Source organism: Trachemys scripta, chromosome 2 (genome assembly GCF_013100865.1).
Source record: "Trachemys scripta elegans isolate TJP31775 chromosome 2, CAS_Tse_1.0, whole genome shotgun sequence".
Classification (NCBI taxonomy): Eukaryota; Metazoa; Chordata; order Testudines; family Emydidae; genus Trachemys; species Trachemys scripta.
Genome location: NC_048299.1, coordinates 129,956,964 through 129,977,608, shown reverse-complemented (window position 1 = coordinate 129,977,608; position 20,645 = coordinate 129,956,964). Strand labels below are relative to the sequence as shown.

General features: G+C 40.7%; 1 protein-coding gene across 4 annotated transcripts in view; it reads right to left on the bottom strand.

Annotated features, from left to right (window-relative positions):
- Nucleotides 1–20,645, bottom strand: part of TRIO (trio Rho guanine nucleotide exchange factor) — a 418,347-nt gene that overhangs the window by 396,385 nt on the left and 1,317 nt on the right. The window contains exon 1 of one of the 4 annotated variants that reach the window (XM_034761549.1): nucleotides 19,103–19,629. The exons of the other annotated variants lie outside the window; for them this stretch is intronic. Within the exon in view, the coding sequence (XP_034617440.1) occupies nucleotides 19,103–19,145 (43 nt within the window). The 5' untranslated portion in view covers nucleotides 19,146–19,629. Of the gene's footprint in view, nucleotides 1–19,102; nucleotides 19,630–20,645 lie in introns of those variants that run through there. 4 annotated transcript variants of the gene reach the window in all.

Here is a 20,645-nt window from a genome sequence, read left to right as displayed (position 1 = left end):
CCATGTAATTTTTTTCCCCCCACACCCCCCCCCCCCCCCCACACACACACACACACACACACTTCCTTCAGTGCACAGGCCAGACCTGCTCTGGGGATGAATCAGGGTTGTGTAGAGAAGGCAGTTGTTTATAGTACCCTTTCTTCCTCTGTTGCAGAAATTGAAAGATGCGTAGTGAATGAGGTCTGTCTCTGCCCCAGTGATGCTAGACAAGTTACTTAAAATGTTCACAGGTGGCGACTGTGTGAGCCTCACTTTTTCGGTACCCAACTTGAATCACTAAGTGTCTTATTTGCATAAGGGCTGACCACTTGTAGAAGAATTCAATGGGAGCTGTGCTCCTACATGAAGTGCTATGAAATGCCATATATTCTGAAAATTAAGGCCCTCAAGGTTTTCAAGTTTTGAAAGTAACTTTGGATTCTACTTTTGACAATTTTGGCCTTAATCTGTGCTTCAATTGCCCAGCTGTAAAATGGGGAAAACTCTGTCTCACATAAGTGTTGGGAACGTGAAGTCATTAATGCTTATGAAGCATTTGAATATGATCATGAGCGCACCATGCAAAAGCCCAGAGGAAACAAATATTTATTTAGTATTATTAAATACATAATAAATATGTATTTAGTTCAGTATTTGGAGGGAGTGCTGTAAATACCTGCAACCAGACAACGATTGTTGATGATAAAAAAAAAAAAAAAAAGAATAAATACCCAGTGAGCTCAGTCTGTCCTGTGCACTAGAAGGGGGTCCTACAGAAACTATACATATGTGATCCACTAATTGAAGACAATCATAATGCATATGCACAGGGGGCCAAATTAAGGTTTTACAGACTTGAGTGCTTGACTTTGCAAGTGTAATATTTGCTTGTCTTTTAATGTATTTTAAAAAAAAATTAAAAATAGAGGTGTACAAAATAAGTATTTCATCATGTAGACCCACAGTACCCTGACATGGTTTTATCAGCAGGGACTTTTACATCCATGCAGTCCTCTACCACTTGAGCTAACAAAGTGGTTGCAGGAAAAAGCTAACTTTCATTGACCTCCACTAGACAGGGATGAACCACTTAGCCAATAGATTAGCTACCTGTCAAACAACCAGGGTTTGTTAACACTCGGGAATAATGGGTTTAAGCCCAGGTTCTGTAGTAGAGTGTGATTATGATTTACAAGTCACAGATCCTTCTGCATCTCACCCTACTCCCATCTCTATCCATTTCTGCTCTTATTCTTACCCTCTCCAAATCCTGACCCTGCCCCCCCCTTCTTCCTCCCCATGCCCTTGTACCCTCCTGCTCCTACTCCTCCACCCCAACATTTCACCCCTCTGTATTGCACTCATGCTGCTTCCCCCTCTTCACTGGCGGGGGAGTGGGGGACAGAAGCAACACAGCGCACCAGAGACTGTTCCTGGGGTACTTTTTCCTCAGTTCCTGTGCCCAGTGCCATAGTGTCTCTGAGCTGCATTTGCAAGAGAGGTGCTGCTCAGACCTTATAGCCCCAGCCTGGCGCATGCTCAGTGGAGATGGCACACACACACACACAGCACACTGGATTCACTTAGCTGCCAAACTCCAACTAGTCTAGAATATGTGCAAAAATTAAAATTTTTAGAGGCGTATGGCTTGACCAAAAAAAGAAAAAAAAAAAAAAAGAAGCGCCTCACCTAAAGGTACATCCCTGTATAAGAAACTCAGCATGGGCAAAATGTCTTTTTCTTAAACCTCATTCTCTTTAACGGCTGAAATATTTTAGCTGAATCATTCAAAATCAAATCAGCTTGAGGCAGAAAACTAGCATGGATTTTTTTTTGCCTAACTAACCCTGAGGGCTAAGTTATAAGTAAATAAAAAATGAGTCTTATAATGGTATGTACAGGCATCACTACTTGCACTGCTTATAATGAAGAGCTTTAAATAGAACGTTTTACAGGGCAAACTGCACGTATGCTCTTCTGTTTTCTATGACCCATGCAGGACGCCACTTGAACTTCAAGTTGGCGCTGGGAACGGTTGCTATATTTAGCAACAAAAGTAACATGCAAGGTTTGTTTGGGCAACACTGCAGGAGCACAGAAACGGTTTTCAAAAGCTTCCAGCAGACAGTCAAGAAAACAGAGCAAGATAACAGCATTCAGCCATGATGTAAGCTCTCTGAGGAGCAACAAATTAGACTCTGGTCTTTTAACATCAACTGCTCCATGATAAGCAACAGACACTCAATGCTACACACGAAATCACAGAACAGGAAATCCCACTCTCAATCCCAAGGCACTTATTGGCTAGAATTTTCAAAAACATTTAAGTTTCAAGCTATTTAAAAACTCACCTCACATTCGTTTAAGCAAATATTTTCTTCTAGCCACTTTTAATGAACAAATTTCTAACAATTTCAGCATTGACTCCCCTCTCAGATGGTTGGCTCAGTCTGTGAGGTTGTACTTTAACTACTACTTCAACTACAATAATCTTCCACGATAGACGTGAACTGCCTAAAGCAAAAAAGCAAGTGACTTGAGATTTCAATCTGAAATAGCCTTTATATATGAAACAAACAGAAAGGGTATAAACTGGTAAGTTTTCCTTTGTTTGAAGAGTGCCTTTAAGTGAAGTTTTGCTATGTTTAATATATATCCATGTTGAAAATTTCCAGAATTACTGACAAATATCACTTTGTTGACAAAACTTTATTTCCAAAAAGGTCCCCACCATATCAAGCAATTTTTAATCCAGCAAGAGGAGCAGCCAGAATAGTAAAATGTGAAGAAAAAAACTCTTCACTGGGAGCCAGTGACTGCAAGTCTGCAGTGATTCACTTTAACTTGGTTTGCTAGAAATCTGGCTGGAAAATCTTAATTCTATTCTTGTTTTGCTGGCAGCTTCCAACTTCTAACAAAAAGTTGTGCAATGCTGCCTGTTACAGATGGAGAGGAAGTGTCCTTTTCAAAAAGGACGCAGCATAGCAAACTACCTTGATTAAAGGATTAAACCAAGAGGAAACCACTTCTTAACTAGTGCTTGCAGATGAAGCAGATTCTCTTATGGTCCTCTCAATTTAACACTACTTCAATCTTAGTTTGTTTTCCCACCCCACCCTCAACTAAACCAAGGTGCCTGGATTGCTTCTGAACTGGTATATAAAGCAGGTCAGTGGACGAAACTCCATCTTTTTTTATTTATTTATAGATATATAGATATATAGATACACACACACACACGAAAGAAAGAATCCTGGTAACAAATGTAGAGATCAAAATTAAGAGGGTGTTACTTAACAGTAGTATGAGTCTTTACCAGCAGTTCTCAACCCGTGGCCCAATTAGCATGCAGCTGCAGCCCAGCTCAGCTGTGTACTAAAGGCCATGAGCTCAGGATCCGGGCTGCCAGGTGCTGCCCGGTGGGCTCAGACTGCCACCCGGCAGGATCCAGGTCCTAGCTGCCCCACCAGCCCCACATGGCGGGGTCAGGGTCCCTGTTCCCCGCCTGGCTCTCTACCCAGAGACCCCTCCACTGAGTGGGGCCAGGAGCAGAACATGCTGGCCATAGGGGTTTGTGGGGGAGTTTAGGTGGGGGGCACGGTGGTTTTCAACCTGCAGCCCAGGTAACACTTCGTGGACCACATATGTGGTCCACAATGATAATAGGTTGAGAACCACTGGTCTTTATTGACACCCTAAATAGGCTTCCAGATCTATTTTATTAATTTTTTCTAGCCAATCATCTACATTTCTTTTTTCCTCCTGGATACTCAAGCACAAATTATTAACTGTTCCCAGACACTTGCTCTTAGTGGAAGCTGAAGATGGGGTGTCCACAACTGAGCACTAATTTTTCTATGTGATGCAATTTTCTGGATACATGGATCAGGTTTGACTACTGTTACCCCTTTTTGACCTGAGTAATTAGCCAAAGTTCAGGGCCCTGCAGGCTGTTTCCTTTAGGAAGAGAAACTGATGCGAGACATGTATTCAATCCAATCCTATTTACAGAGGAAGTAAGTCAACCTGTTTCCCTGAACACAAGAGGAATCTAACAGAAGAGGGGTTTTTTTGCTCAGCTCCTAACTTCTTTTAACCAACACAGTGCCTAAAGGTGCAGCTTTTACCACAGACATGCTACCAGTTCTTCCGTAACTATGGTGCTTCATTTCTGTCAGTCAATGCCCTAGCCTCTGTGTTTGCTAGATTAGTCCCCAGGGAAATCCCTTGGGCCACATGGTTCAGCTTCTCCTCAAGCCTTGCCATATACCTGCATTTTGGGTGGTACTCATTGTTTCAGCTACCTGGTTATATAAAATAGCTTAATGTTTTTTTACATTTATCATGAATGAATTATGAATGCTACCTCATATCCTAACTTCAACAAGGTTTAACCCAACCCTTTACACAGTGACACAAAATGGAATTAACAAGGGTTACTCTCCAACTTGACCACACTTCCTAGTGCCATCCTCTACCTAAACTATTTAAATATCATTTGACAGTTTACTCTGTAACTTACATGATGGATCTTTACCTGAGAAAGTGGTCTAATAGAAACTTGAGGGGGAATTAAATAAAAAAGGGCATAGAGGACATTATCAAAAAATACAAGTTAAAAGTACAGTAAAAATTAGACTTGTAGCTTTCTCCTTTTCATTTTGTAAACTGATTCAACTTTTTACTGTTGTGGACACTTCCCTTCTTTCATCTGTGTAACTGCAGCACAACTTCTCAATGTGCCAATGTGACTAAGAGTGATTAGCCACAATAATAATTTAAGAATGCCCATACTGGGTCAGACCATCAATAGCCCACCTAGCCCAGCATCCTGTCTCTGATAGTGGCCAGTGCCACATGCTTCTCGAAGTTGGTAACAGCTAATAATTTAGATCCCATCATTTTGTCTGTATGTATGCTTAGGATTATTTTTTCCAAGGTGTATTACTTTGCACTTAACAACATGAATTTCATCTGCCATTTTGTTGCCCAGTCACCCAGTTTTGAGAGATCCTTTTATAACTCTTCACAATTAGCTTTGGACTTAGCCAATCTGCAAGTTTTGCCACCTCATTGTTTACCCTTTCTCCGGATCATTTATGAATACGTTGAACAGCACTGGTTTCAGTACAGATTCTTGGGGAACCCCTCTATTGACATCTCTCCATTGTGAAAACAGATAATTTATTCCTACCCTTTATTTCTTTTCCTTTAACCAGTTACTGATCCATGAGAGGACATTCCCTCTTACCCCATGACTGCTTACTTTGCTTAAGAGTCTTTGGTAAGGGACCTTGCCAAAAGTTTTCTGAAAGTCTAAGTACACTATATCCACTGGATCCCTTTGTCCACATGATTGTCGACTCCTTCAAAGAATGCTAGTAGATTGGTGAGGCAAAATTTCCCTTTGTAAAAGTCATGTAAAAGACTCTACCTCAACTTGTTGTGTTCATATATGTATCTGATGATGATTTTGTTCTTTACTACAATTTCAACCGGTTTGCCTGGTACTGAAGTTAGACTTACTATCCTGTAATTCCTTAGATTGCCTCTGGCACAGAGGCTGATTTTGGCAATAGGTTACATACCACAGTTAGTAGTTCTGCAATTTCATATTTGAGTTCCTTCAGAACTCTTGGTTGAATACCCTGTGGTCCTGGTGACTTACTACTGTCTGAGTTATCAATTTGTTCCAAAACCTTCTCCATCTCCTGAGGATAGTGCCTCAGATTTATCACCTAACAAGAATGGCTTTGGTGTGGGGATCTTCTGATCAGCTGACAATTAATCCACCATTGGAAAAAGCTTACCAAGGGAAGAAATTAGTTTAGTATTGATTGAAATTCAAATCAAGTTCTGACATCTTCCTCAAAAAGGCACAAAGAGCTACAAAAGCCTTTGACTATCAGGCATCCTGGCTTTTTATAAACCATCAACCACAGGAAGCACATTTAGTCCTATGTTTGTATGGTGCAAAGTGTAACAGGGCCCTACACCTGATGGGCGTTTCTGGCGCCATCATAATGTTGATCTTCGTAGCATGATTCATGGCCACCTTTAGAATGGGCAACTGAAAAGAGGGACTTAATAATATGCATTACTTTGAAGGATGACTCTGGTTTTCCTGGAGGTTTAGTGCTGTTAGGTTTTAGAATATCTAAGGTGCGCTGAACAGAAGGTATGCCTGTTTTTATAGATTTAAGAATAATAAATGAAAGTACTCAAACTTCAAGTCTCTGATGTAACACCTTTGGATTAGCAAGCAAAGGTATCAAAATCCAGCTATGTTTTACAGTCTGAAGCAAATAGAATCATCCTTCCATAAACGAGGTCCTACATCCCAACATGTTCAGCACTTAGGTTTCCTAAGCACTTATTCATTATGGAGATGACTAAGACATAGTGCTACATTCTACTGGAACTATATCTGAAGCCCAGTGTAACTTCAGCCAGCCAGCACCATGCACTAGATAACTTCGTACTTCTTTTCTCTAAGAACCATGCAATACTTCTATTCCGCATTTTCCACTGGCTTCAGACTTACATTTTGGGACAATTTATCATGTTGGCTTTAATATATAAATCTCTTGGCAGTTGGTGCCCCAACTACCAATATAGTGTCACCTCATTTTATTCTGAGTGTCAGCATCTGCTTAGGCCCCAGAACAAATTCCAGATTTCAATGTGACGGCTATTTTGCCTTTCTGTGAAGGATTTTGCTCCAGCTGGTCAGAACTGAAGTTAATTTATATTAATCATGTTTATTTTGGTAGTATACAAGGACCAAGTCACTTTTTGGCATAAGGCAAGGCTTGTGGATGTGACGGGATTTTTACTTGAGCATATGCATTGAAAGGGTGGTCTTAAGGATGCAGAGTTTAGGTTCCTTAATTAGGTATATCAAGGGTTTTTTTTTTATATATACACACTTCTTTTAGATTTATACTGTTGTGCTTGAGACGTAATTAAATCTAAAAAGCATTTTAGCACTTGCCCCTGGTGAATGGGTCACTAGCCCTGGTGTTGGTCTCCCATTTGCCATCAGCTTCTACAAAACCTAAAGTCAAAGTTACTTTTGTAGTCCTCATGGTTGCCAGAGAGGAGTTCTTGTGAAGCCAAGTGTAAATTAGCATGGGTTATTTCACTGAGTCTGTGGTCAACTCCCGTGCCTCTACATCTGCTCCAGTTTTTTCAAACAGCAGCAGAGGAAAACAAGAATGCTCACTATCACTCCTGTTAGTAGCACCCAAAGAAAGATAATTTCTTATCATCCATCCTAGTGCTGATAATTAACAATTCTAACAGCCAACGTTATCAAACCCTTTCAGTCTAGTATTTGTTTTTTTAGTAGCGAAATAATTCCTTATGATAAATAAACTGTTTCAGATCTGTGTGTATGAAGCTTTTGCTTAACAGAATATACATCTTTATGCAAATTGGTGTAGAAAATCCAAAAGAGGATTTGTTATCTATTTATTCTAACTCCATGCATAACATGCCAATACATTTAACCTGACTCCTGCAAAGATTTACTACAGCTAACAGAGCACTTGGTTGAAATATGGGAGTACACTAAAATACGTCTTCCTGAACACCTAACAAGGGGTGCCAATAAGCACTTTTACAGTGCTTAACAGGACTCCAATTAGCTTCAAAACAATCTCATCTTTCTTCCACACTATCCCATTGCCTCACACTGTATAACATGTCTTCAGAACAACCAAAATAAGACTGGAGGAACATTCTTCCTTGGCCCAAATGAAGACTGTTACTTTACTGTTTGTTACTGCAGTAAATAGGTGCAAATGTATTCACATCCACATTGTAACATTCCCTTTAACAAGGTACTGTATCACAATATTTTGGACATGAAGTGTGAAGCAAGAAGTCCTAATTTTAACAGGCCTACCCCGTTCAGTGCAGTAAATGGGAATGACAATTCAGTGTTTATTATGCCATCATTTAATAGCTGGTGCTGCTCCTACATTCAAGTGGCTGTAGCTCTCATAGGACAGCAAGAAGCAACATCTTCAGAAGTGGCAGAGAACTCAGCTCTGCAAGCATCTATGCAGTTTAGAAAAGCTCCTGCCTACCAAACTTCAAGTCCTGTAGGGATGCAGATTGCAGCCATCTCCTCCTGCTCCCTTCAAAATCATGCTTTGCTCCCTTGCTTCACCCCCCACCCAATTAGCCAGTTTCCCTCCCACTCATATCCTACAACAGCAGGCAAGTTGAGGAGCTGGAATTTATGAGATGGTCATTTCTATCAAATTACGTGGCACAAACACGGTTTGTTGCTTCTTGGCCAAAGAGTGTATTGTGGCTATTTGTGTGGCCACAATTCTTGATTTAAGTCCTTGCACTTACACTTCTTAAGTCAGTACAGCTCATCTGAAGGCTGAAGGCTAGTCTAGATCAGGGTTTCTCAACCTGTGGGTCAGGATATGTTTCAAAGGGTTGTGTGTCAGCTCCCATCCCACAGGGCTGGCTGGGCTCGTCTCCTTGCTCCCAGCACTGCAACCTCTGGGGTCCCAGTGCTGCTCAGGTCTGGCCCAGCCATCCTGACGACAGGAGTCTGTGTAGGACAAATCTGAGTGAGTGGCACTGCATCCCAATGAGCTAGGTGACAACTCCACTCACACAAATTTGGTCCAGTCAGAGGGGTAGGCCAAACCTGAGCGGTGCTGCAACCCCGGAAGTTGCGACGCTCAGAACAAAGCCCAGCCAGCCCCACAGCACAAGAGCTGCCACTGTGGGGTGAGCGCTGGGCAGGACCCATCCCTCCTCAGGGACAGAACCCAACTGAAACCACCCCAGGGCCTCCACCCCCAGACTATTTACTGGGTCATGACAGGCCATAGACATTTACAAATGGGTCCTGAGCCCTAAAAGGTTGAGAACCACTGGTCTAGAGACTTTGTTAATACAGATACACCAGCAAGGCCCCCTAGTGGAGACTCAGCATATACCAGCAAAACAGGTTCTTTAGCTGGTGTAATTAATCCACTTTCCCAAATGACCAACTGTGCCAATGAAAGGACTCTCGTTAGTATAAACTGTGTCTACATGGGGATTTTGCCAGCACAGCTGTGTGTGAGGGGCATGGGTTTGTTTTTTTCCCCACATCTCTGACAAAGCTATGCTGGCAAAACTGTAGTATAGACCTGCCCTGATATTTTACTGCAACAGAGAATTAAAAATGCTCAGTCCTAGTGTATATCTAGAAGCACTTACGTTTGTTCTTTGCTGTTAAGATTCGCCGTCCCCTCCCCCCCATCTAAGTGATTCGTTTCCCACAACAGCAGTATCCTTCCTGAACTAGAGTGATTCAGCTTTGCAGATGCTGATGCGTACTCCTTTGCCAGCAACCTACTTTTGTCTTTTCCTGTGTCACTAGAAATAATTTAAGTTGAATTATATCAAATCCCTCCCCAGGCTAATGGATATTAGTTGATATTATTGCAGAAGAGAGAGTTCACTATTTAAGTAACTAGTAAGCAACAGTTTAATATATCTATTTAAGATTGAAGTTTGAAAGTACCATAATAACAAAAAATGTACACTTATTTTACCTAATACACAATTTTTCCCCATTGCATGTTTTCCCCCGTTCCCCACATGTAATACGAGAGAAAACTCTTTAAATTTATTTTCATCAGGGTCTTGGAAAGCTTCTAGAAACACCATCCACATATACACTTACCAGAAACATAATAAAGCAGAACAATTTAATATGTTCTACATGATATTTCTGGTAAACTACAAATAATTATTTCAGAAGGAGTGAAAGTGGCATCCTTTTGGTAGTCATGACTCATGAGATACTTCAGAATGCAAAATCCATTTTCTCTCCCAACAGACAGATTTTAATGGGCTCTTTACAGTATTGAAATCCAGTCATATCCTGATTTCAAACTTGGACAGCTCACCTGATCAGTTGGTAGGCATCTTCTTTTAAAGTCAGTGAGTCAATCCATTCAAATCACAATGTTTTTATACACAATTTCTCTCCTTATTGGGCCAGAGTATGGCAAAGCTAGTATCTTATCTTTATAGATTGCTAGGAGTGTTGTTGCAGGTTCTTATTTTAATGTGTTGTTCCCAAACCTCTTGGAAAGAAGCTGATGCAACTTGGCACTTCTTGAGCTAAGGACACCTATGTCCACATTTCTCCAAAGATCATTTTCAGTCTTTCCATTTTCCATATGCTGGTTGAGGGAGATTGACACTCCCAATATCTGCTATTTATATGCACCAGCATGGTGACATATTATTCTGAAATCACAGGCACACCTTTTGTCCATTCATTCCAGACAGCAAACATCTAATATAAAGTGCATCAGTTTTGTAAAACAAAATTCACTTCAAGCTTTATTTTTGCACTCTCCTGGATTCTTGCCTTGCACACAAAAAGAAAGCATAGAGTCAATTATAGTAAAATTGTTAAATGAATTAAACAGTACCACCGAATCTCTATGGACAGAAATTCTATACATGAATAATAAGTGTGTAGCAGTAGGAATATACTTACACTACTGACCAGGATGGTGACAATGACTGTGAAATGCTTTGAGAGACTAGATAGGCTACAAAAACTCAGTAATAATGGAGGATTTCAACTATCCCATACTGACTGGAAACATGTCATCATGGCATGCAGAGATAAAATTTCTAGGTACCATTAATGACTGCTCCAAGAAGCAGTTAGTCCTGTAACCCACAAGGCAAGAGCAATTCTTGCTTTAGTGCTAAGTGACATACGGGATCTGTTCCAAGCCGTGAATATAGCTGAACCGCTTTGTAACAGCAACTATAATGTAATTAAATTTAAAATCCTTGTAGGGGGTGAAATACCAAAGAAACTCACCACTGTAGCATTAAACTTCAAAGGAACTACACAAAAATGGAGAAGCTAGTTAAATGGAAATTAAAATAAGTCACAAGAGTGAAATGGCTGAAAGGGTCATGGAAACTTTTCTAAAATACCTTAATAGAGGCTCAAACTATATGTATGCAAAAAAAAAAAAAAGTAAGAACCAAAAAATGCCACCATGGCTAAAAACAGTGGCAAAAAGACATCCTTTAAAAAGTGGAAGTCAAATCCTACTAAGGAAAATAGAAAGAAACATACTCTGGCAAATCAAGGGTAAAAGTATAGTTAGGCAGGCAGATTTGTAAGAGCAACTAGCAAAAAGACAAAAGCTAATGGCAAAAAAAAATTTTAAGTACATCAGAAGCAGGAAGCCTGATGATTGTCCAGTGGCTCCACTGATTATTCGGGGTCCTAAAGGAACACTGAAAGAAGACAAGGCCGTCACAGAAAATCTAAATGAATTCTTTTTATCCGTCTTCCCTGCAGAGGTTATGAGGAAGATTCCCACACCAGAGCTATTATTTAGGTGACAAATCTGACAAACTGTCCCAAATGGAGCTGTCAGTAGAGGAGGTTTTGGAACAAACTGATAAATTTAAGAGTAATAAGTCATCAGGACCAGATGTTATTTACCCAAGAGTTCTGAAGGAACTCAAACATGAAATTACAGAATTACTAACTGTGGTATGTAACCTGTTGCTTCAGTCTGTCTCGTACCTGATAACTGGCTGATAGGTAATGGGACACTGATATTTAAAGAAGGCTCCAGGAGGTGATCCTGGCAATTACAAGCCAGTAAGCCTATTTCAGTACCAGGAAGATTAGTTGAAACCATAAGAATAGAATCATCAGACACACAGATGAACACGATACATTGGGGAAGAGTCAACACAGCCATTGTAAAGGGGAATTATGCCTCATCAATCTATTAGAATTCTTTGAGGGAGTCAACAAGTGTGTGTGCAAGGATGATCCAGTGGATATAGTGTACTTGGACTTTCAGAAAGCCTTTGAAAAGGTCCCTCTCGAAAGGCTCTTAAGCAAACTAAACAGGCATGGGAGAAGAGGGAAAGTCCTTTCATGGATCAGTAACTGGTTAAAAAAAATAGGAAACAAAGGGTAAGAGCGAATGATCAGGTTTCACAGTGGATAAAGATAAATAGCTGGTCCCAGTACAGGAGTAGTCATGGTAGTTAGTTCTCTAAAAACATCTGCTCAATGTGCACTAGCAGTCAAAAAAGAGAACAGAATGTTAGGAAAGGGACCGATGAGAAGACAAAAAAATATAATGTCACTATATAAATCCTTGGTACGCCCACACCTTGAATACTGCATTCGGTTCCAGTCATCATATCGCAAAGATGCATTAGAATTAGAAAAAGTAGAGAGGAGGGCAACAAAAATTATTAGGAGTATGGAACAGCTTCCATGTGAAGAGAGATGACAAAGACAAACTGTTCAGCTTGGAAAATAGACGACCAATGAGAATATGGTTGATATTTATAAAATGGTGTAGAGAAAGTGGATAAGGAAGCATTATTCACCCCTTCACATAACACACCAAGAAGGGATCACCCAATGAAGTTAATAGGCAGCAGGATTAAAACAAATAAAAGGAAGTACTTCTTCACACAATGCACAGTCAACCTGTGGAACTCATGGCCAGGAAATGTAGTGAAGACCAAAAGTATAACTGGGTTAAAAAAAAAAATTAGATAAGTTCATGGAGGATAAACCTCTGACTGCCAGAATCTGGGATTGGACGACAGGGAATGGATCACTCAATGAATTGCCCTGTTCTATTTGCTCCCGCTAAAGCATGTGGCATTGACCATTGTTAGAAGACAGGACACTAGGATAGATGGACCATTGGTCTGACCCAATATGGCCATTCTTATGTTCTTACACCAAGCAACCACTTTGTTTTGAAAAGGCTTGTCTCACCTAAAGATGTTCAGTCAATACTTGCACATAACAGCCACCTGAAATCCCAGACAGCCTGCAGGATCCAACTGAAAGAAGGCCCCACTGAAGTAGCTACTGTACTGTAAGGTCAGGCAACATTTTCTCTTTAAAAGATTGACAAAGGATTCCTAACTTGATTTTGTTTGTCTGTTTGTTTTTGGTCTGTCATGCCAAGTAGTCCACGCAACCAAATGCACAATAAAAGTTTACTATATCAATTGTCATGCGTGGAAAAATCATCTTTGGAGTCCCGTATTTCCTTTGCAGCCTTACAGTAAGTCTACGCTGCAACAAAAAACCCACAGCACCAAGTCTCAGAGCCTGGGTCAACTGACTCGGGATGCTCAGGCTATGGGGCTAAAAATTGCCGTGTAGACATTTTGGGTCAGGCTGAAGCCCAGGCTCCAAGACACTCTGATGTACAACATTGAAAGCCCTAGCACAGGCAAGTCTCCAGCACTGAAAGGGGTGCCCAGAGAGACTAAAAAGGGCTAAAGGTGCACTTCACCCCTGAACTCTAGCAGCAGAAAATAAGGTATGCCTTCTTGGATGATTCTGTCAAATGCTGACCTACCTGAAGTGGAGGAGTTCGAGATAGGAAATAATTTAAAAGTTATTACTTTCTTTTTCATGTTGAACTGTACATATCAGTACTGAATGGTCTCAGCTACTCAGAACAAAGATTATTGGCACAAATACTGTAAGCTACCTTTCGGCTGAAACAAGTACATAGCAGGCAAATCCATGTCCGTAGATTCACTCTTGTCCTCAAAACTTTATGTCCATAAGTATTATGGATATCTCAACATCCCCTTTCATTTTGTTATCAGTCTTCTCTTCAGTTGGAAGCAGAATTCTCACTAGTCATTGAACTGTTGTAACTAGGAAGCTCTCACCATTAGCTTAGAACAACCTGGACAAACATCTCCATCTTCATGTTGGCTAGCCCTGCATGTATATTACCTTTTAAACAGTCGACATTAGATAGCTAGCTACAGGATGCATTAAGTAGACCAATGGCTCTCAGCCTTTCCAGACTACTGTACCCCCTTCAGGAGTCTGATTTGTCTTGAGTACCTCCAAGTTTCACCTCACTTAAAAATTACTTGCTTACAAAATCAGACATAAGAATACAAAAGTGTCTCAGCGCACTATTATTGAAAAATTGCTTATTTTCTCATTTTACCATGTAATTATAAAATAAAAGTATTGTACTTACATTTCAGTGTATAATATATAGAGCAGTATAAACAAGCCATTGTCAGTATGAAATTTTGGTTTGTAGTGACTTTACTTTTTATGTAGCCTGTTCTAAAGCTAGGAAAATATCTAAATGAGTTGATGTACCCCCTGAAAGACCTCTGCATACCCCCAGGGATACATATACTCTGGTTATCTACATCAGTGGTTCTCAACCAAAAGAGTATTATCCTTATTACACTATTTTGATTAACTTTACCTACTTCGTTAGGTTTCTTGGGGAGTAATTAAATGTCACTTCTTGTATCACTTCTTCAATCCATCATATAGCCTAATAATTCATCTATGAGCTGAACCCTTATAACTAAAGTACTCAGTGATATGAACCAACTTCTTGACCACATTAGCCCAAAGGTTTTTCAGAAACAGAGTTCAGCATCCTGGACATTCACCTAAAGCCTTAATTATTCAATGAGCACAAGAGCTTACTTTTACTGATGCAGTCCTATTTCAAACACTATTAAAAATTAAATGCAAAATGGCCTAAGAAGTTAACCACAGATGGAAGCTCTTTATTAGGAATTGATTTATCTTCGCTCTTTTGGGAAAAAAAATCCACTGCACATCTCAGTTTCTATCACTGACTTAATATTTAATAAAAAGGGTCAATGCTCACCAACTTAGTAAAGTTATGCATGTCACTTCCAGTATACACATCACTGCATAGACCCACACAACTTTAGCAGCGGTTAAGCGAACAGGACTACTTTATCATGTTTCTTTTTACCCCCCCACCTCCCAAATAATTCAAACACTATCCCCTATTGCTCAGAATTTTATTCCATCAGCTTACATGTAAACCCTACTTGTGTTGCAGTGCTCTGATTTTTATTAATGGTTGGATACTTGTAATTCCATGTACGTTCTGGAAGTTTAATGGTTAGCTAGTTCCTCCATTATAACTTTGTCTTAAAAGGTTATCCAATGGTATTCACATCCTTTTTCTAATTATGATTGAGACAATGTAAGGGTAAATAATATGGTCTGGTTTACACTAAAAAGTTAGGTTGACCCATCTACGTCACTCAGGGGTGTGAAAAATCCACACCCGAGTGGCATTGTTAAGCCAACGTAGGTTCTATCAACCTTGCAACTCTTCTCAGGGATTGGCAGTGTCTCCACTGAAGCGCTCCAGTAGCACTGCGATTGCATAGATGCAACTGGGGCCGCTGCAGCGTTTTTAGCATATACAAAAATCCTATGTTCTCTGTTCATGCGTTTAAAATAGAAAAAGCTTGTCAAGTTTCTCCTTAAATTCTTTAGTGTTCAATTTCTGAAAGTGAAGCTAATGGGATCCTGCCTCATCTCAATAATAATCCTTTAAATAAGAGCCTTAAACCAATATATGCTGTTTCCAGCAAGTCTTGCTGCGGCGTACTGGTTGAGAAGTTCTAATGCAAAATGCAAGAGTTGTAGCTACCAAAAGTTCTTTAGATTAACATTTGTCACAGAAATATTTCAGTCTTTGCCTCAACTAGCTTCTTTCTCCACTTATGCAGTAAGTACATTTTCTACTCTGAAGTCTCCTTCCTGAAGGCATCAACTAAATTTTGCAATATGACTTTTCCAAAAGTAGCTTGATGTCCTTACTATAATGGGAACAGTGAAATATTAAACAAAGTCTGCGCTTTACAAATAAGTTTTACTGATCAGTTTCCCCCTCCTCCCCCCATAAATGGAGAAGGGCAAACAAACATCTTAGAGCCCAGTGTGCTATCCTGCAGTTTTTTTCTGTGAGATGGGAAAAGACACTAACCAGAGACACTTGAATTTCATTGGCACATAGCAGCATCACGTTCCCCCTACACTTCCAATCAAAAATTCTTCAAACTAACAACTTATTCCATATATCCTTTCACATGGAGGACCTACTCCCACCAAAAAAGAAACACATGACAGTCACTACTGCACACCTGTTCATTATCTTCACCACACATCTACACTTTGTCCTTTCCATTCACATCAGTGATTTATTAAAGTATTTTTGCAGTAGTGTATTGTAGGCCACACCTTCAGAAACAGAGTCCCTTCAACATAGCTAAAGCCAAAACAAAGCATTGCAACTTGTCCTCCACTACAGCCCCTAAGCACCCACAGGTTTATATCACATAATTCAACCGTTTTGCCAGATTCATTGATTGTATTTTAAGTATGAATGAAAAAGTCTATCAATACTATATTAAGTCAACAATTCCATGCCAAATAAAGTATTTTATGTCAACGATATAGAGAACAAAAAGTGTTGGGTCCTTAGGAATATTTTGGTACACGTCAACAGTTCTTGCAAGTGTTAAGTTTAACATTTGTAGTTGTTTATAACCAAGTCTTACACAAAGCTTTACAATTGCTAGACTATGTTAACTGGGCTCACCACTCAGCATATTTGACAGAGGTCATCTAACAGTCTCCCCAATTCTGCAACTTCTATAACTCAGCTGAATTGTATTATTAGAGACAGCTGTTTAATATTGCATTTTAAGATTCTCAATCAACAGAAAGTCATTTGTTAGGCAGAAAAGTACAAATACTGTTTCCTGTTGCTCAAGAGTTTGACTAGTCATCTTGGTAGTCACCAAGGTGATATGTCCAGTAAAGCAACTTCCTCAAGATACAGACACTAAATTTTCAACTGATTCAGTGTTCAATTACATCCCCATATTCAGTCCACCCACTCACACTGTCTGAGGTTCTCATAACTTTAATTCAAGATGGATTTTTCCATTTTTTAATTTCCCAGGGTAACATTTCATATTCTCTTGTGTGCCACCTCCTCTACTGATCACTTACCAATGTATGTTTCTTTTTTGTGGATACATTCATTAGCATTTAAGTTCCAGCCAAGACACCAAAATTCTTCACACTATAACTTCAATTCATAGATTCCAAGGCCAGAAGGGACCACAGTGATCATCTAGTCTGACCTCCTGTATAACAAAGGCCAGAGAATTTCCCCCAAAATAATTCCTAGAGCAGACCTTTGTGAAAATCATCCAATCTTGACTGAAAAAACTGGCAGTGAGGGAGAATCCACAAACCTGAGTATGTTGCCCCAATGGTCAATGTACACCTTATTTCCAGTCTGAATTTGTCTAGCTTCAACTAACTACAAGCCACTGGATTATGTTACACCTTTCTCTTCCAGAGCCCATTATTATATATTTGTTTCCCATATAGGTACTTATGGACTGTAATCAAGTCACCCCTTAATCTGCTCTTTGTTAAACTACATAGCTTGGTCTCCTTGTGTCTATATTTCTTGTGGCTCGTCTCTGAACCCCTCTAATTTATCAACATCCTTCCTGAGTTGTGGACACTAGAACTGGACACACACTTCCAGTAGTGATCACTGCAGTGCCAAATACAGAAGTAAAATAACCTCTCTACTACCTAAGATTCCTGTTTATGCAGCCCAGAATCACATTAGCCCTTCTGAGCATCACAGACCCAAATTTATGCCCATTTAAGCATGAACAGAATTTGGATCTTTACAAAGTTAAACTGAGTAGAGAGAATTCTATCAGTCTCCATTACATTGTACATCTTTAAGTTTACTGATGAAAATTTCTCTGCTCCTCTGTTATTTCTTTCAAAGTAATATGCCTATTTTTAAGATAAGACTTTGCTTAAAAACTGGACTGCAGAAAAGCTTTGCCACCTCTGTGCTACACAACAGACAAACTGGACCACTTTAAATGAAGATGGTCACAATGTTCTTGGGAAGTTTTTTTTTTTTTTTTTTTTTTTTTTTTAAATGCATGGCTTTAAAAAGGCAAGCTCCCTGTTTACAGTCCCCTAAGCAATCTTAACAAAAATCTCAATTTTAATAATTGCATTTAAGCATTCAGCCCTTTGTTACTACAGCAGCCACAGTGTTGCTAAGACTTATTTTCAAAGTCTGGGGAAAATGAGTGCGCAATCAAAATGTTGAACTTCATGCCTAAACTTAAGCAACATCCTTTAAGCATTTTGCTTATTAATTGGCCACAGCATCACCCTGGCCTGTATATTATTAAGTCTTTAAGAATGCATTCCCTCCCACCTCACCCCCCAACTTTGAGTACATGGAGATAAAGATCTCTGTCCAATAATGGGCAGCACTGACATGCTTTGAAGAGATTTTTTTTTTTTTTTACTTTGCCAGGAGAATGAAGCTGTGACCTGGAGCATGAGGTAAAAAGGGACATAGGGAATACATGCATATACACTCTCTTCCCGTCCCCAGCAGGGCCATAGGTAAACAAAGTTAAAAAGCCAATACATATTAATTTCTTTGCCACAGGTAAACAGAAGGGTGCTCAAAACATTAGTTTCAGTTGCTTCTGGAATCCAATTCATCATGAGGTCAGTAGTAGCACACCAACACACATACTTTGTTGACAAGCTTACAAACAAGCAAGATCCTTTGGATTTGTTACACCAAATAGAATACTTGGTCCTTTTTGTTTGTCTAGTGGAGTAAGACTATTAATGCTGTCATTTTCAGTAACTGGGGAAAATCTGCCATGGGCCATCTAGTACAGCTGACTACTTCTACGGCTGTCAACATTCCATACTGCAAAAGCTATCTATCACAGGAAGTGTGCCTCACTGTGGGCACACTAATGGATTTCCACTTTGGCTGTTAAAAAGCATGTATAATTTTGCTGTCATTGTAGAAGCCTGCCTAACACGATGAGCAAGAGGATAGTCTCATTCTCACAAGAAAACTCACTCTGCACAAATGCTATTATCCTCATGGACTTTTCTGGTATTTGTGCACTGGTCAACTTGTTTTGAGCCTATTTCTAAAAGAGCCAGACACTCCAGATAAGTCTCAATGTCACTATTTACATCGCCCATCCATGCAAATCCCTAGAGCAAAGATGAGGTCTCTTTCAAACTGCACCTCCTTCCCCACAACCTTATCAAGCGGAAAGAACCAATTTTTTACCGAGTGCTGGGCATTCACACACACATACACATGCAACCTCCCTCCTGGCATTTGCTTAGATGTCCCACGAATAAAGCCGAATTCTTACACACCTAACCCAGACTCCCCTTCATCTTTCCAGCGGTGAGTCTGCATTTTCCTTTCCAGCTCACTCCTTTTGTAGACATCCAGATGAAACAAGTAACCAAGGCTGATGTCCTCGCTATCTCCTCCTCGGGCCTGTTAGCTGGGGCACGATGAAGGAGGGAGAGACTCGCCAGAAAAGGGGAGCTGCAGCTGATGTTCTGGGGGGGAGTAACCACAGCCGGAGCCTCATCCCTGCCGCCGCCCAGAATCTGGGGCGGGGTGTTACACTGGGCGCCTCGGCCACTGTTTATTCATTCGCCTTGTAGTCAGCAGGCAGCCCTTCCCCCTCCGCCGTCCCCAGCGGCAGCCGCAGCAGGCATGTGGTGGGTGCCCCCCGGGGGCACCAATCCCTTCCGAGGCGCAGCCTCTATTGCTGGGGAGTTAATGCCTCCGGCATCAAAGCTGCCATCGCCACATCACCGCTTACGCCACAGAACGCGCATTATTCCGCAGCTCCCTGGAGTGCAACTGACTAGGTACCGAGGGGAGATACTGAGGGAGGAAGAGGCGGACTCCATTTTTATCCCAGCAGCCTGTCAACAAGCTCCCCCCCTTTTCCCCTCCCCAGTCTCCAAAGCACAGCGAGACTTTCCAGCTCGGAGGCAAGCTAGCAACACATGAGCAGCAGCAGCAGCAGCCCGGCTCCTTCCAGTGCTCCTCCTTCGTGCAAGGCAGGGAAATCCCTTAACGTTTCTACTTCCCGCTGAAAACACGGTTTTGAAATTTTCCCTCTTCCACCCATCTCCCTAACCACCGTCTAGAAATGCAGCGCAGATACACAAGGAGTGGAGTTCATTGCTATTAATAGTAGTGCCATCCACACCCTACATACATAGCAAACATCACCCCATTGTGTGCAAATTTAACCTTTACGTTAGCAGGAGCCTCGAACATGCCTCCTCTTTCCCCCTTAAATCCACGAACTGCCTTCCCTTCCAACTGAGGGGGACTTTCTCCCGTCCTAAAAGTTCAGCAGTGAAATACGATGCAGGGGGTTAACCCATCAGCTGGCCATGGTAGGCAGTGCTTTCGTGTCTGGCGTCAAATGCTACTTTAAGGTTCTGCTTCTGTTTCCAAGTTGCAAGTGACATGTGTTTTCTTACTAACGTCATAAATACTTACACCTGTCACCAGTCGAGCCACAGTTTGCTACATCACAGAAACTCGGCCTTAATGCTTATTAAACTAGGCCGGTCTCCACAATTTCAGATGAACATTTATTTCTGATTGTGTCCCAGCTTTTGTAAGTGACTAGTACGCCGACTGAGGTTTGTTAGTTCACCCTTAGTGACTGCGATATCACCCCTGTAATTATTTTCCAATATCCGAGTGAAGTGAAAAGCAGCATGGTCGTAGTCAAAGGTCATAACTTACTGTAGCGACGGTTGTGTATGAATAGTCCCCTCCTTTTTATTCATGGGGGTTGGAGTAGAAGCTTTTTTGTGTGTCTGTCATTCTCTAACACAGTTAACTATGACAAAGGCTGCAATTCAGATTTCTCCGTGTGAC